Source organism: Aethalodelphis obliquidens, unplaced genomic scaffold (assembly GCF_003676395.1).
Source record: "Aethalodelphis obliquidens isolate GAN/ISIS:26980383/991018 unplaced genomic scaffold, ASM367639v1 scaffold6, whole genome shotgun sequence".
NCBI lineage: Eukaryota > Metazoa > Chordata > Mammalia > Artiodactyla > Delphinidae > Aethalodelphis > Aethalodelphis obliquidens.
In genome coordinates, this window is record NW_020837950.1 from 53,580,950 (window position 1) to 53,596,664 (window position 15,715).

At 40.5% G+C, this 15,715-nt stretch overlaps 1 protein-coding gene, 1 long non-coding RNA gene and 1 other non-coding gene across 5 annotated transcripts in view; 2 read left to right on the forward strand and 1 right to left on the reverse strand.

Annotated features, from left to right (window-relative positions):
* The first annotated feature begins 2,235 nt into the window (after positions 1 to 2,235).
* Positions 2,236 to 6,254, forward strand: LOC113619048 (uncharacterized). The gene is made up of 4 exons (XR_003432260.1): positions 2,236 to 2,647; positions 2,898 to 2,940; positions 3,175 to 3,364; positions 6,240 to 6,254. It is a non-coding gene; the product is annotated as an uncharacterized LOC113619048 (long non-coding RNA).
* Positions 2,698 to 2,828, forward strand: LOC113619333 (small nucleolar RNA SNORA24). Its single transcript, XR_003432361.1, has one exon. It is a non-coding gene; the product is annotated as a small nucleolar RNA SNORA24 (small nucleolar RNA).
* Positions 5,179 to 15,715, reverse strand: part of PRSS12 (serine protease 12) — a 67,327-nt gene continuing 56,790 nt past the window's right edge. For 2 of the 3 annotated variants that reach the window (XM_027103596.1, XM_027103595.1), the window contains 2 exons: positions 7,791 to 8,071; positions 5,179 to 6,038 (listed from right to left, as the gene is read on the reverse strand). In XM_027103596.1, coding sequence (XP_026959397.1) covers positions 5,731 to 6,038; positions 7,791 to 8,071 — 589 coding nt within the window. In that variant the 3' untranslated portion in view covers positions 5,179 to 5,730. Of the gene's footprint in view, positions 6,039 to 7,790; positions 8,072 to 12,315; positions 12,691 to 15,715 lie in introns of those variants that run through there. The other variant, XM_027103597.1, reaches the window with a different exon arrangement.

Below are 15,715 nucleotides of genomic sequence, written 5' to 3' on the forward strand. Positions count from 1 at the left end.
ATGTATGAGGATGGAGGTTAACTAGACTTACTGTGGTGATCATTTCACAATATATACAAATATCAGATCATTATGTCGTACACCTGAAACTAATCTAACGTTATGTCAACTACAGGAAGAAAAAAAGAAAATAGATGGGAAATAGATGGAAAGACATTCAAGATGGAGAAAAGCATAAACAAAATATGAGGGTTCTCTCTCTCTCCCTCTCTCTCATTCATCCAGTGTTTTAGCACTTTAACCCAACACAAACATTCATTTTAAGATCTTCACTAAATCTTACTAGGTTAGCGTAAGTGAATGGTGTTAGGGGCTATATTGAGTCCTCCCGAAATTCATTATGCTTAAGTCCTAACCGCCCCCCAGTACCTCAGAATATGACTATATTTGGAGATAAGGTCTTCAAAAAAATAATTCAGCTTAAAAGAGGTCATTAGAACAGGCCCTAATCCAATATAACCGGTGTCCTTATAAGAAGATATTAAGTTATAGATAGGCACAGAGAGAAGAGGATGTGAAGAAACAGGCCCATCTACAGGTCAAGCGGAGGTCTCTGAAGAAACACACCTGTGGACACCTTGATCTCAGACTTCTAGTCTTCAAAATTATGAGAAAATAAATTACTGTTGTTTAAGACATCCTGTCTGTGGTATTTTGCTAGACCAGGCCTAGCAAAACAACACATGCTGTTAGAGTTTCTAAATCAAATCTAATTTGGCAAAATTTCCCACTGTGATGTTATTTAAACCTTATTATTGTGTAGTTCTTTCCATTCACTAGTATCATGAAGAGAGTAAAGTTAAGGTGAAGAAAGGAAAACGTGAGCCTTAAAAACAACTTTAGTTCTTTCAAATTTTATGCCCTATAAACTTGTCCATTCCGACCCTAACCATAACAAATTTTTGCCCTAAATTCTTTCCCCTAGAAAAGTATGTAGTGATTTCATGAAGCTTCACAGATCTCTCTTGTAGCACTTTATTCACCAGATCGCTAGATAACATTATCCCTGACAGCAACTGCTGCCACACAGTGCCCCAAATGGTCCACTACTAAAAGCTTCACCTCGACCCACCTTTTTGTCTCATACCGGAGGAAAATTAAAAGGGAAAATAGAAAATAAATTTAAATGGCATTTAACAAGCACATATCTAGGACTAAAAGTATTCCTAAACGTCTGTAATTCCCCTTTTCAAGAAATAGACCTACCATATTTTTAGCTGCATCCCCAAAGAAACGTACAGCAGGGAAGTTAAGACCCAGGTGTCCACTTGCAAGAGTCAACAGACTTTCTGGAGCGGCTAGATTGTGGACCACAAACCCTGGCTCCGAAGGCAACACGGGAAACGTTCACACACGCATGTAAAAGGGTCTCCCGCACGCTCGTCCGGTCTACTACCCTTTCCTTTTCCTAATCTTGTGTTTACAAAATCGTTTGGCAAGGCTTTCAGTAGAGTGCAAATACTCCTAAGAGATTAGGCGCCCCCAAAACAAAACAAAAACTGATTGCAGACCACTGACACCTGCGCTTCAGGAACAGCAATGTCGGCGGAACACGGGAAAATACGGAGTTTTTTAGCAGAGAGACCAAAAAAAAAAAAATCAGCTAATTCCATGAAAACCAACCAACAAAAAGGTTAAGCAGAGAACTATCGAACCTGGCGCTTTGGTAACAGGGTGACTTGTAAAGTAACTCTCCTAACAAAACAGCCCTTCCGCCTTCTTCACTCAGCGGACGCGCGAGTCCAGCAAGATTTCCTGATTTCGCGAGAACTTTTGGCAGCTCTGAATGCGCACGCGTCAGACTCGGAGGCCACGTGAGCAGCCCAGATCTAGCGCGGGGGCGAGGCGGGGTGGAGAAGCTGAGGAAGGGGAGGGCCATCAAGAAAGCGGTGGCCAGGCCCTCTCTGGTGGCGCAGTGGTTGGGAGTCCGCCTGCTGATGCAGGAGACGCGGGTTCGTGCCCCGGTCGGAGAAAATCCCACATGCCGCGGAGCGGCTGGGCCTGTGAGCCATGGCCGCTGAGCCTGCGCGTCCGAAGCCCGTGCTCCGCAACGGGAAAGACCACAACAGTGAGAGGCCCGCGTACCGCAAAAAAAAAAAAAGAAAGGCGGTGGCCAACGTATGGGGTGGAACCTCAGCGGAGCTGGGAAGGCGGGGCGGGGAGAAAGCGCGTAGGCCCCGCCCCTCGCGGCTTTTCCCCGGAATAGCGTCACCCGCTCTATAAGAGAGCGTGTGGCGAAGGATTCGGCCTTTTACATCCGGGACGCGTCGAGTTTAGGTGGAAGTACTCCGTTGTGTTTCGTGCGCTAAAATACTTAAGACAGAACTTTTGGCCAAGTTTAAAATGCAGGAGATGCAACAGTCTTGTAGAAGTAGATCGACGTCAGCTTGGAAAACCTCTAGGTTCAAACTCCTGAGTGGGCTTAAATGTTCATTGATTCGCGGGGCAGCCACGTTCAGCCGGGGGCGCTGAATCGTAAAACTAGCGCCCGTGGGCCGTGGGCCTTCCGGCAAAGGTTAAATGCAGCTGATGACTCCGGTTAAGGTCATTAGTTCTGCTGTTGGTGTCATGTGGCCATCTTGAATCTACTCCGACACTATGAAATAATAACACCGCATCCTGATAACCCGCCAGTTTGATCCAGGTGGTGAGTAGTATCTGTAGTTGTCCTTGCTGGTCTTTTCTGGGATTATGAATCTCCATGTATCTTTGGGACCTGTCAGCTGTGGCAGTCTCCCTTCCTAGCCATGGAAGAGCATATTCTTGTTTATTGGCAAAGCTGTCACCATCTAATTGGTATCAGATTCTGACTTGCACAAGTAACATTCTTCACTTTAAAAATCTGGAGGGTACTGGGTTATTGGGCAGACATCTAACTACTGTTCAAATGTTTTTAGGAAGCTGAGCTAATTGTTCCAGTGGATGATGGAAAACAACAAGGTACGTTCCTGTTTTTTATATTTATTTATTTATTTATTTATTTATTTCTGAATCTGAAACCCTTAGTGCTAAGGATTTGGAAGGCCAAAATTGGCATATTTTGCTGGCGTTTTGTAATTTAAAAGAGTAAATAGCCAACTGAATAGAAAGTAACTGAAGTAGCTGCTAAGACTCAGCACCATGAGGTAAGTACACAAATTAGAGTTTTATAAAGCTGGTTTTCTTCTCTTGCAGAAGTCAAGAAATCCAAAGCGATATGGGTGAAGTCTTATTAGCATCCTGAAGTACACTGCCAAATGTGATTTTAAATCTCAAGTATGGTATTTAAATGGAGAATAAATAAGTGCTTCCTTGCCATATCAATAAAATGCTCGATTTGTACAGATGTCAGCGTTCCCTGACTGAATGACTAATAAGTGCAAAGGTAACTACAAGTAGTGAACAGGCTACCTCCTGTTCCACTGTTGGGAGCTCGAGTGGAAGTAACATGAATTAGTATCGTTGTGTAAGGTGTTATTTGGGGAAAACTGTTATACATAAAAACCAGTTTACCCCTGAGGAAGAGAGCAGGGTCATTTAATACCACACAGAAGATTAAGGAAACTGCACGGTGAAAAGCTATGCACTTTATTTACACAGATGTGCACTGAACACGTGCATCTTTAAAACTCACACTTAACATTTAACAAGAAAAAAAATTAAGCTATAATAAATGCATATTTTATGAACCAAGCATTCTACCTCAAGGTTGAGCAAACTGCAGGCCATCTGTTAACTATCTGTTCTTTAAGTTTGCCAGCCTCTGGTCTAGTTAAAAAGCCAATATAAATGTTTGCATCAGTGCTGTAGTTCAATTACAAGGATGGCCTGTGAGAAACTTTCAGGAAGATAAATTTTCTCACCTGCATTGCAGGTTTTTCCTTTATCAAAGTCATGAGTGTTTAGAAAACGTTTTAATGCTATTCTGCTTGAACTGCATTGCAGTTTTGCAAAGTAGTAAACTATAAAGCACTTTCAGGTTAGCACCAGTTGTTTTACATAGCTCAGAATTTACAAAAGGGATGCAATATGATACAGAAGGGAAAGGGATGGGGGTGAAGTCCCTCCATGGCGAGTTAGCCATTGAAGAGGATTACTTAAGCATTCTTAATCCTATAGTTTGTACTCACCGCTTCACCTTTTTTTACTACCTGGGATTTTGAGAAGGACTCATGATAGCAGTCTACTCAAGTATCCTGAGGGCTTAGCTTTTATATTTGGGCAAAGATTTTGTGCAGCTACCAAGAATGCCCTGTAGGATACATAATAAGCAGCTATCCCTTACTCCTTTGGGAAACAGCCGGAGGGAAAACTTGCCTTTAGACAGGAGAACCATGGGTTAGAGGGGTGGGAGGAGATGCTCTTGTCTGCATTGGGACTCTTCCTGTTCTGGAGTTTGGATTCAAAGCCTTTCAACAGCTGTCTCATCTTGGCCTCTGCCTGTTAACCCATTTGAAAACTAGAAATATTATAAAATCTTACCTTTTATAAATTGTCAATGAGGTGCATAGCCACCTAGCACATAAGTGGCATATGGATTAAACATAACAGTTATTTTAGACTTTCCCAAACTATAGACAGGGAAAACATTTTTAATAGTCTATTTTTATTAGATGGGACTGTATCAGGATAGTCTGCAGGTTTAAGTTAGTTACCAGAAGGTTGCAGTAGGTGGCACTCTTAAATCATGGTCTGGAAAACAGCATGCTGCTAAAGAAAAAACATTTTTTTACCAAGCTGTAAATTTGAAGTGATTAAAAGTAATCAAGCAGATTGAATTAGGTTGTGCATTCAACAGTTTGAAGGCATTCTTTATTATGTTTTCAGGAATGCTGAAGTGTGCTAACAACATACAAGGTAGCTAGAATGTTTCTCTTTAGTTGCCATAGTGCTTGGTACAAAGGCTTCATTCAGGAATGTACTGTGACAATGATATTCCTTTCCAGTCAGTTTATAATAGAATTCCTTTATCTTTTTTGGCCTTCGATTTTCTCACGAAAGGCCCGAAAGATGTGGTCTGATATTTTTATCAGCCTAAGGAAAAAAGTCTGAGCTTAAAAAATTACATGAACAGAAAACAATGCCACTCTTATTTTTGGGGGGGGGGTGCGGTACGTGGGCCTCACTGTTGTGGCCTCTCCCGCTGCGGAGCACAGGCTCCGGACGTGCAGGCTCAGCGGCCATGGCTCATGGGCCCAGCTGCTCCGCGGCATGTGGGATCTTCCCGGACCGGGGCACGAACCCGTGTCCCCTGCATCAGCAGGCAGACTCTCAACCACTGTGCCACCAGGGAAGCTCGCCACTCTTATTTTGAGTATAGTAAAGAGTATTTTTTTATGTCAAATGTAGGCTCTTTATATGAATATATACCATATTGATTCAGTTACAAAGGAGTTCTCAATCCAAATAAATGTAAAAACAGCCTGACTGCACAATCAATATACAATAATCTTTGGAGAATGCTGAGAAACAGGCAGAGACAAGACTCATGAGAATAATGAATTTAGTGTCCATTAAACTAATTTGGGTAGGCAACAATGCTAAATAAGGATAATCATTACTACACTGAGGTATCTGTAGCCAAAATGTTCACATCACAAATTCTCAAGCAGCAAAGGGGTGCACAGTTCTTACGACAACACAGAAACACGGATCTCCGTTCCCATTAGTTGGCATCTCAGCTAAATGCCAATGTTGGAAAGTTTCCAACAGATTCTCTAAATATTATTTTCTTGAGGTTTCCATGAAGGATTACAGTTTGGTGATACTTTTTATCCAAGGTACAAAGGCTGAAACTTTGGTATAAACACCAGGGGAATCCTTGACCCCACAGCCATATCCCCAGGAGGTCACCCCATATACAACCCAGCTCTCTCCTGGCCGTTCACACATGAGTGGTCCTCCGCTGTCTCCCTGGCAGCTGTCCACACGTTTGTGTTCATGGAGGTTTCCAGCACAGAGCATCCTTCCTGTAAATCGACCCTTATAACGGTCTTCACAAAACCTCTTGGGAAGTAAGGGGATGGCTGCTTGTTGCAGAGTTCTTGAGTAGGCTCGTCCTATGCAGGCCAAATAACTGAATTAGATGCCAGGTAAAGATGGTAGTGAAAAGAGCTACATTTAACAGTTTAATGAACATTTAATAGCCCTATTAAAATAAAAAGCCCTATTGTGGCATTAGTGTAGTGATAACTATAAATGGTATTTTTTTATTGTTTGCACTTAACCATACTCTAACCCTTCACTATTCTGTTTCTCAGTACTGCATTTTTTGAAGAATACTTTAGTAACGCTTACGGACTTGCCCAGTAGAAAAAGGTAACCTACAGAAAGCACATTTGTGCAGACTTTAGAATTTGAATTCTTTATATTAAAACACTGAGGGTGCATTCATGCTGGCTCTGTATTAGCAAATCCACTGCTCTAGGACTCATCTACTTCACTGACTTGAGGATTACTTATAAATAATTCTATATAAGCACATAAGGTGGCAATTACTGTCCTCAATAGAAACATGGTATTTCATAAAGATGATTCAGAAACAACATTCTTACGTAGAAACAGGCTGAAGTTTAGCCACTTGTTAACATATTCTATTTACTAGTAAGCCACTCATTCTCTATTTAGTGGCTAAAATGTATAATTGATAGGTTCTCCATGATAGCCTTTTCTTGGATCTAAACTCCACATTATTCTCCAATCCTATTTACTCAACTGGAGTGATTCATCCATAATAAAATATTCTGTAAAATTTACTTTCTTTGTCATCTCTATTCAGATGTAGTGTCTAAAGGGAGGTGATTGATTCCCTTTCCTGATGAAGTAATAATTTCAACAGCTATACTCCAGCCTTCAGTTTGCCTCAGGTCAGCATAGCGTCGTGAGAAGGCATTTACTCTGACCTGATTCTATTTTATCATTCAGGAAATGTTTCCACTTTTTAAGGTTTATTTCAGGATTGGTCGCAGAGCTTTTTCAGTATTGTGTATCTGCTACAGATGTTCTACATTTTGCTGCTATGAAATAATGTAAGTTTAAAGCCCAGATTTAATGTAGCATGGGATAAAATGAAAACAAATACTTATATTTACTAAATATAACCTTATTGAAATTATCACCTGTAGAAATACTTATTTGATGTTTTCAGTTTTAATTACTTTTAATGGAGAGCAGTCAACCCAATCATTTCTCCTTACTCAGTCATTTGTGAGTCGAGCACCTAATCCAGGTGAGACCTAGATGTTTCGAAGACCATCCTGAGCAAGCACTAGCTGATGTTAACTCTAGTGAGGCAATACAGAAAGCTGTTTGCCTGAGAAGAGCACAGGCTGAACACTATCCTGCTTGGGGATGGGGAGGTGGGAAGAATGAGAAGGGGGTTGTGGAAGGAGAAACCCAAGTAAGTGAGCTGGATCCTTCCACTTGAACCTCAGCAGCTCTGATTTTTGTCTGTTCTTCATTTAGGAATTCTGCCTAAGATTTACTTTGATAAAGGGCTCCATGACAAAGAAACCATCAAACACCAAAGCCCTTTGCTGGGGTAGCTACATCAAAGTCATTAGGAAAACTTTTTAAAATAGAGACAGCTAGGCCCAAGTCCTGAGTCGGGTCTAAGTTCTCATGGGAACCACAGTACCCTCAGGGTATGAATCCAGATTACACGCATGCATCTCACACTTGGCAGAATTTCCAAACAACTAAGCCTGAACCCCCTTTAAGATTTTGCTACCCACTGAACACTCAAACGTATGGATAATCCCAGACACAAGCAGGTGCCCAGATTTTAATTGTTTCTTTGGGTTATTTGTTACCTGTGTCTCCCCATCCTGTTATGTAACAATTGGAGGCTGTTTTCCGTGGCCTCTCTCTCCGGAGTGGCAAACAGGCTGGCAAAACGTGGCTGCTGAATCTGGCACATTGTTCTTCTGGTCCTTGTAATCTAACCAGGGCGATGTCGTAGTCACTGCTGTCTGGTCGATACTCCCGGTGAATCACAATCTGCTGAACTCCAATTTCTTCCTCAAACTCCTCCGGCACCAGAGTATGATAATCCCCAACCCGAACAGCATAGTTCCTAGTGCTGTTACCATACCTGGGGGGCAGAGAGAGCTAATGGGAGGCTTGTTTCAAATGTTGTAAATTGGTAACTGTCAGCCAGGAAGGTTAATAGAGATGCTTGTAAGTCTTTCTTCCAAATCATTAATCCCTTTTATAAGTTTAACCTTCCTTTCCTTTTCTCTGATCCCACTGCTCTCGGGCTCACACTCTAAACCCACTGTCATCACTTTTTTTCTTCATTCATTTCACTATTTAACCCAGGTTACCATCTGTTTTCTGAGAAGGAGCAAATGTGGAAAGTAAGGACTAATCACTAACCTGTCATTTCCCCACCATGAAAAAGGATCAAAACAGGAACAAAGAGTATAGGGCAAAATTACCATCCTGTGTTTGCTGTCATCATTTTTCTATCATTTCCAAGATTGTTAGTTCATCATGAAATTCCATGAGGGCAGAAACTATGTCTGATTTAACTCTGTATCCCCCAAAGCACTTAGCACAATCCACTTTACTCCCCTTTTCTGTGAACTGAATGCAAACCAAAACTATCTTCAGGGCAACGTACATTCGTTATATGCTCTCATCTCTTAAATCTTTGTTCAGACATCACCTCAGTAAGACCTACCTTGCAATCTAAAATTGCAACCCACCCTTGCTTGTGCTCCCATCCCCCAGCACTCCCAATATCCTTAATGTGCTTTACTTTTCCTTTTTATTAAACACTACTTTCTAACAAATTATCTAACTTACTGTTTATTGTATTTATTGTTCTCTGCCTCCCCCCCCCCGACCTTGAACAAAAGGTACTCAAGGGCAGGGATCTTAGTGTTCACTGATGAATCTTACACATTGAGAATAGTGATGCCAGTTAAGTAGGAATGCAGCATATGTTTGTTGATTTAGTGAATGAATGAATGAATGTTTATTTTTAATGAATGTGTCTTTTTTTCCATAGGAACTATTCAATTAAAATAGAAATACAATATTTACTTGATTGACAGTTCTCAGCCTGTTTTTCAGCCAGCATACCTTGATTCTGATACATCTGCCTAAAGCAGTTTCTCAACCTCAGCACTACTGACATTTGGGACCAGATTATCCTTTGTTGCAAGGGGCTGTGCTGGGCATTGTAGGATGTTTAGAAGCATCCCTGGCCTCAATTCACTAGATGCCAGTAGCATGCACACTCACATACACACACCCCAGTTTGACAGCCAAAAATGTCTCCAGATATTTCCAAATATTCCCTAGGGTGCAAATTGTCCCCACTTGAGAACCGCCAACCTAAAATACATCATCCAACCCACCTCCTGATCACTTCCTCTTTCTCACTGAAGAGTATAGCACCTTGCTCGCTTCCCCTCTATAGCTACTTAAAACATTCTCAATGACTTAATTCCCAACACCTTTCCCTTTTAGTTCCCTAACCTCCTCACCTGCAGAGAGTGTTTTCTCTACTTGATCTCAGCCCCCCACCTACAGCTCATACTCACCAAATATTACACATTTTTGAAGTCTTGATTTCAAGCATCTCATCTTGACAGTTTTACAGCTCTACTCATACTTAAGTACCTCCTATCTTTACAGTTTTACAGCTCCATCCACAGCTCTTCACCCCCACTGGACTTCGATCCGTCGGCCCCACTAGTTTTTTCATGTCATTCTCACTCTGCTCATGACTTCTTACAAGGCTTGGATTCCATCATCACTCTCTTGCAAAAACTCTCAATCCTTCTTTCCCTGATCTGCCAAAACTCCAACTCTGGTTTCATCATCTCACCACCTACTTACCGCTAGCATCTGACTGTTCAAAGGGAAAAACAAACATTTAACAGCTCACCTTAATTTTTTTTTTTTTAATCAAAACTTCAATATCTTCCACTGGAAACGGGGCCTGTTCTTGAATGTGAATTTAGAGAAGTGGTATTCAAACACTGGAAGTTTCTAGTGACTGCCTATTTGAAATAACCTTTCATTTATTCCTATAACATTTCTGGAAGTTATAAGTTGCTCAAAGATTCTTATAGCCCTAAGTAGGGCTCTGACAACATTGCAATATATAAAGTGATTTTCTTAACTGTGTCAGCTCAAAAAACTGACCAATGCAACAAAGATGATTTAGCTTATACAACCACCTACCAGTGATCTATGAAACTAATAATTTCCTGTGGTTCCTTGAAATTCTCCATTTTCAACCTTAAATTATCACATATCTTTAAAGTTCAGAAGGCTTTTCATATATTGTACCTAGAGACTATCTTCTTATGGGTTCCACTTCAAACTTTAAGTTGAGGATTATTTCATATCCTGAAACTCTAAAAAGTAATAGTCATGAAGAATAATCAGATATTTAAATAACTCTCACTTCTACTTTCTGTGTATTGATACTAATGTATTATAAAAATTCAATATGACTCATTAATATATTCAGGTTTTAAAGCAAAATCCCAAGTGATTTATGTTTCTAACAAGAATAACTGTCAGTGCATCCTTGAAAGTGCTGCTGAAATGTTTCATAGATCTTTGGAATGGAATTTAAGAAATTATCTCAAGCTTCACTGTCCAGTACCGTAGCCACATGTGGCTAATGAAGCGCTTGAAATGCAGTTGGTCCAAAATGAGATGTGCTAAAAGTACAAAAATATGCACAAGATTTCAAATATTTACTATGAAAAAAGAATATAAAATATATTGTTTCTCTAGATAATAAGACTATCAGATATCTCAATTTTATATCCTATTTTGCAATGATATTTTGGATATACTGAGTTAAATGAAATATATATAATGATATATAATATATCATATGGGTGAAGTTAATTTCACCCATTTGGTTTTTTAATCTTTTAATGTGGCTACTAGAAACTTTAAGCTTATATACATGATTTGTATTTGTGGCTCACGTTATATATCTAGTAGATAACACTGGTCTAGAGAAATACTACGGCATAAAGTAGGCATCCTATTTTTAAATTTTTCTTTAATGCAGTTTCTTGTGTTGCTTATAACTTTTAAGCTCGAGTTATGAGACATACCCCTCATATGTCAACTTTTTATATTTAAGACAATTACATTACTGTTCAACCAAAAAAAAAAGTTATTGCAACAATATTTTCCATTCTTTGAAAAAGAGCTGTGACACAGCTAAAATAATCCTTGCATCTAAACTGGCTATATAAATACATCCTGCATTATCTAAAAATTGAGTCTTCAGCCAGTGAACAAAGAAACAGGACATTACTACAGCAAGGAAATTTATTTTTTAAATATCCCAGTTTTAAAGTCTTGGGAAATCTTGCCTTAACACGTCACTTCATGCCTGGATTACTACAGCAGTCTGCTAAATGGCCTTGCTGCTTCAAGTTTCAACTTTTTCAAGCCATCCTTCACATTGCAGCCAGAGCAATGTTTCTATCTAATAATATAACTACTCTTCTGGACACCCTTCCAGATAGATACCCATCACTGTCTACATAGTAAAGTTCAAATTCCTAAAATGATAGACAAACCCATCCAAGAATGGCCCTTGTCCACCTCTCTGATACCACCCTCGTCCTCGTGTCTGTGTCCCTGTCATTCTGGCCGCTTGAAGAGGCACCTGACAAACCTGTCTTTATTCAGACTATTTGCAATATCATTCCCTCCACCCCTTATCCTAATATGGCAAAAACTGATTTTATCTTTCAAGTCTCAAGATCTCCTAGGAAGCTCTTCCTGCCCTCCCCGAAAGCTAGCCAATCCTTCTTTTGAACACTCCCAGTAGCACCGTCAGAGCGTTTATAACAGCTTCTACAACTTGTTAAGATGTCAGGTCTCCCCAGTTAAAGGCTCCTTAAGTGTAAAGACTATGTCATGCTCACTTTTGTATCCTCAGCACCAAGCAAAGTGGTTTGCACAGAGAAAGCTCTTAATAAATATATGTTAAATGACTTCTTTTGGAAGACACGTTCTGTTCACATACACTCTGATCCCGAACTTACTGAAATGAGACCTCCTCTCACCAATTCCTACGTTATAACAACACCATCACAAAAGTTACTTTTTAAAAAAAGTCTCCACAAAGATCTAATGTTCTCATTAATACTGGCTCTTCATCAGAATCACCTGTACCACTTTTAAGAATACAAATGTCTAGGGGCTTCCCTGGTGGCGCAGTGGTTGAGAGTCCGCCTGCCGATGCAGGGGACATGGGTTCGTGCCCCGGTCCGGGAGGATCCCACATGCCGTGGAGCAGCTGGGCCCGTGAGCCATGGCCGCTTAGCCTGCGCGTCCGGAGCCTGTGCTCCGCGGCGGGAGGGGCCGGAACAGTGAGAGGCCCGCGTACCTCAAAAACAAAAAAGAATACAAATGTCCAGGCCACGCAAACTCTGAGAACATTAAATTAATAGGGCTGATGTAGGACCATGGGTGATCCAAATTCACAGTCAGTCTGGAGAATTACTGAACCAAAGACTTAAAGGCACGGGCATAACACCCGCCTCTTCATGCCTGGAATTTCACTGGGTGAAGTAGGAGATGACTAACAGACTGCCATAACACAAACACGTACACATTCCATACTTATACTGTGTTCTCAGGTCAGGTAGATTTCAGCGGGTATTTTTGAGTATATTCCCAAATTAATATGCTCACCAAGCAGGAGTTGATATTAACCTGAGAATAAAAATAAAATATTTACCTGACAAGAAGGAAAAATGCATCATTCTTGTTAAAATGAAGTTCCTTATTAGAATCTATACTTTTAAAGTCGTCCTGATTTAAGAAATGGACCAGCTAAACCCAAGCAGTGATTCCCACACTCCTTTCACTCCAGTTATTCTTAGAATAGATTTATGCTTGGAATTTGAAAAGCATCTGACACAAGCCTGGATTAGTTTTCTAACCAAATATTTGTCTTCCAGTGTCACCTCTCCTAGTGAATGCGATTATATATATATATACTTCAGGGATAACACTTTGGCTGAGGTTACCAGTATGATTTTGCACTTCGAAATCATTTTCTATGGTTCTAGGCTTCTCAAGAAAAATATATCAAGGAATTCTTTTTCAATGCATTTTAAGGTCTTTCTAGTTGAGCTTTTGTTATTTTGATACACTTTATTCAAAAACGCTTCTAAAACAAACATTTCAGGTTTTGGCTGACACGCCATTCAGTTGTTTGCTTTGCTGAAATGCTTTCAACTCCCCCTCAAATAAAAATTGGATGAAATTCCTGGACAAGTTTGAGCAAGAGAGGATCTGAGACAGGGCAGTTAGTAAAATCCACTATTCCAATTTCTCTGAGATTCTGGAATTAAAATAAACTACAATTAAAATTTTCTAGAATTAGAAGAGTTAATTCAGGTGACGGTCATTTTCTTTATGACGGTCATTTTCTTTCTTTATAGATTCATCTCTTTAAAAAGACAGTATTTTACATCAGCCTGTACACATCTGCTACTTCTAGAATCTTTTTTTTCTCTGTTGTCTGGATGAAACTCAAAAAGTAGTTGACTGAAATTTCTTGTGTAAATGGTTCCAGTTGCTTATGGAGAAGAGACCTTCCCTGTAGAACCTCGCACTGTCCCTTACATACATGTAGTGTGTGTTCAGGAAATGGTTTTAGCATAGTTGATGGTATTGTGTATATCACCAAAGACCATGTTCTTAAGAACTCTACCATATACTAGGTCATGGTTGAACATATGTTAAGTACCGCACACATTTTGTTCTTAAAAAGAAGTCCTGGGCTTCCCTGGTGGCGCAGTGTTGAGAATCTGCCTGCCAGTGCAGGGGACATGGGTTCGGGCCCTGGTCTGGGAAGATCCCACATGCCGCGGAGCAACTAGGCCCGTGAGCCACAACTACTGAGCCTGCGCGTCTGGAGCCTGTGCTCCGCAACAAGAGAGGCCGCAATAGTGAGAGGCCCGCGCACCACGATGAAGAGTGGCCCCCGCTTGCCACACTAGAGAAAGCCCTCGCACAGAAACGAAGACCCAACACAGCTATAAATTAATTAATTAATTAATTTTTTAAAAAAAAAAAGGTAAAACTTTAAAAAAAAAGAGGGCTTCCCTGGTGGCGCAGTGGTTGAGAGTCCGCCTGCCGATGCAGGGGACACGGGTTCATGCCCCGGTCCGGGAAGATCCCACATGCCGCGGAGCAGCTGGGCCCGTGAGCCATGGCCGCTGAGCCTGCGCGTCCGGAGCCTGTGCTCCGCAGCGGGAGAGGCCACAGCAGTGAGAGGCCCGCGTACCGAAAAAAAAAAAAAAAAGTCCCATTACTCTGTGGCTCATCTTTCTAATTATAATGTCTAATAATTTAGATATTTCTGATTTTCAGAGCAGCATTCTCTGACAATTTCCAGTTTCTTTGGTGATTCTAGGCAAAAAAGTCAAATAGATAAAATCAGGTGAAGCTATATTCTTGATCAAATCAAATTTGCAGAAGAATTACAGAAATGAAAGAATCCTTGTTTTGGGCACATTCTTTCCTCCAAAGTGGCATTTGTTATCAGAACAAGCAATTAAAAGAAATTAGTTTAACATTCAGGAATTTTTCTCTCAATTACATTGCCATACCACCATAGAGAGAGGGTCATTTTACAGTACTTGTAGTAATGATTTAAAGTAGAAAATAGTGGGAGTTCACTGGCGGTCCAGTGGTTAGGACTCCATGCGTCCACTGCAGGGGTCAGGGGTTCGATCCCTGGTCAGGGAACTAAGATCCTGCAAGCCACATAGCATGGCAAAAAAAAAAAAGTAGAAAATAGCAAAAGCAAGCAATTTATATTGTGTAAAATTCATAGGGCAACTGCAGAAAAAATTTATCCAAGTTTCTGCTTCAAACTGCCAATGGGATACTGCATTCCAAAGTCTGTATTAACACTAGGAAAAATGTGAAAAATGGGATAGAAGGCCTTTAAATGGTGATTCACCAACTACCTCAGTTACCCTTGTTAACGTTGGCATAAAAGAATGTTTTGGACACCTCACAATACGTGAAAGCCATGAATGTAGAGCTGGATTACTAGAACTGTCAGCCTTCCAGTAAGGTACCCTCATCTTACAGAGACAACTCTATAGGAAATGAGTATAACAGGATGGTGGATGTGAGTAACTATGTTCTGATCTCATCATCCGCAGGCCATCATTCCTAGATTATTCTGATACAAGGATTACATAAAAGAGTGACTACTCTGTGGGGGCAAAACAAATAAACGTAAAAAACTGTCATCCCGTAGAATAAAGTAACACAGAAGGTGATAGCAATCTGTGCCTATTGTTCAGAATGGCTATTCAAGAGCACTGGCCTACATCATCACTGCAAGATTTAGGCACCAAAGGAGGCCCCATGAACAAGAAGCTATTTTATATATTGAAGTCCAGTAGTTAAAGCAGCAGAGATACAAACAGAAAGGAAATGGGGGTGAGAGAGATAATTTCAAAATATGAAATCTAGGTCCCCTAGCAGTGGATCTTAAGTTAGACTCCCAAGAAATCTAAAAAAAGGTAACCTCTCAGAACCTGACCACATTGCTTCTGTAGTACAGTGTCTACAATTCCAGAGGAAAACTATTTTTTGCAAACTTCAGAGTTTCTGATGATTAAAGGAGGGTTGCTTTAATCCAGAGTCCCTGAACCCAGAAGACAAAATTTGGAGTTTGTTCTAATCACTGGTAACTCTCCTTATGGCTGTC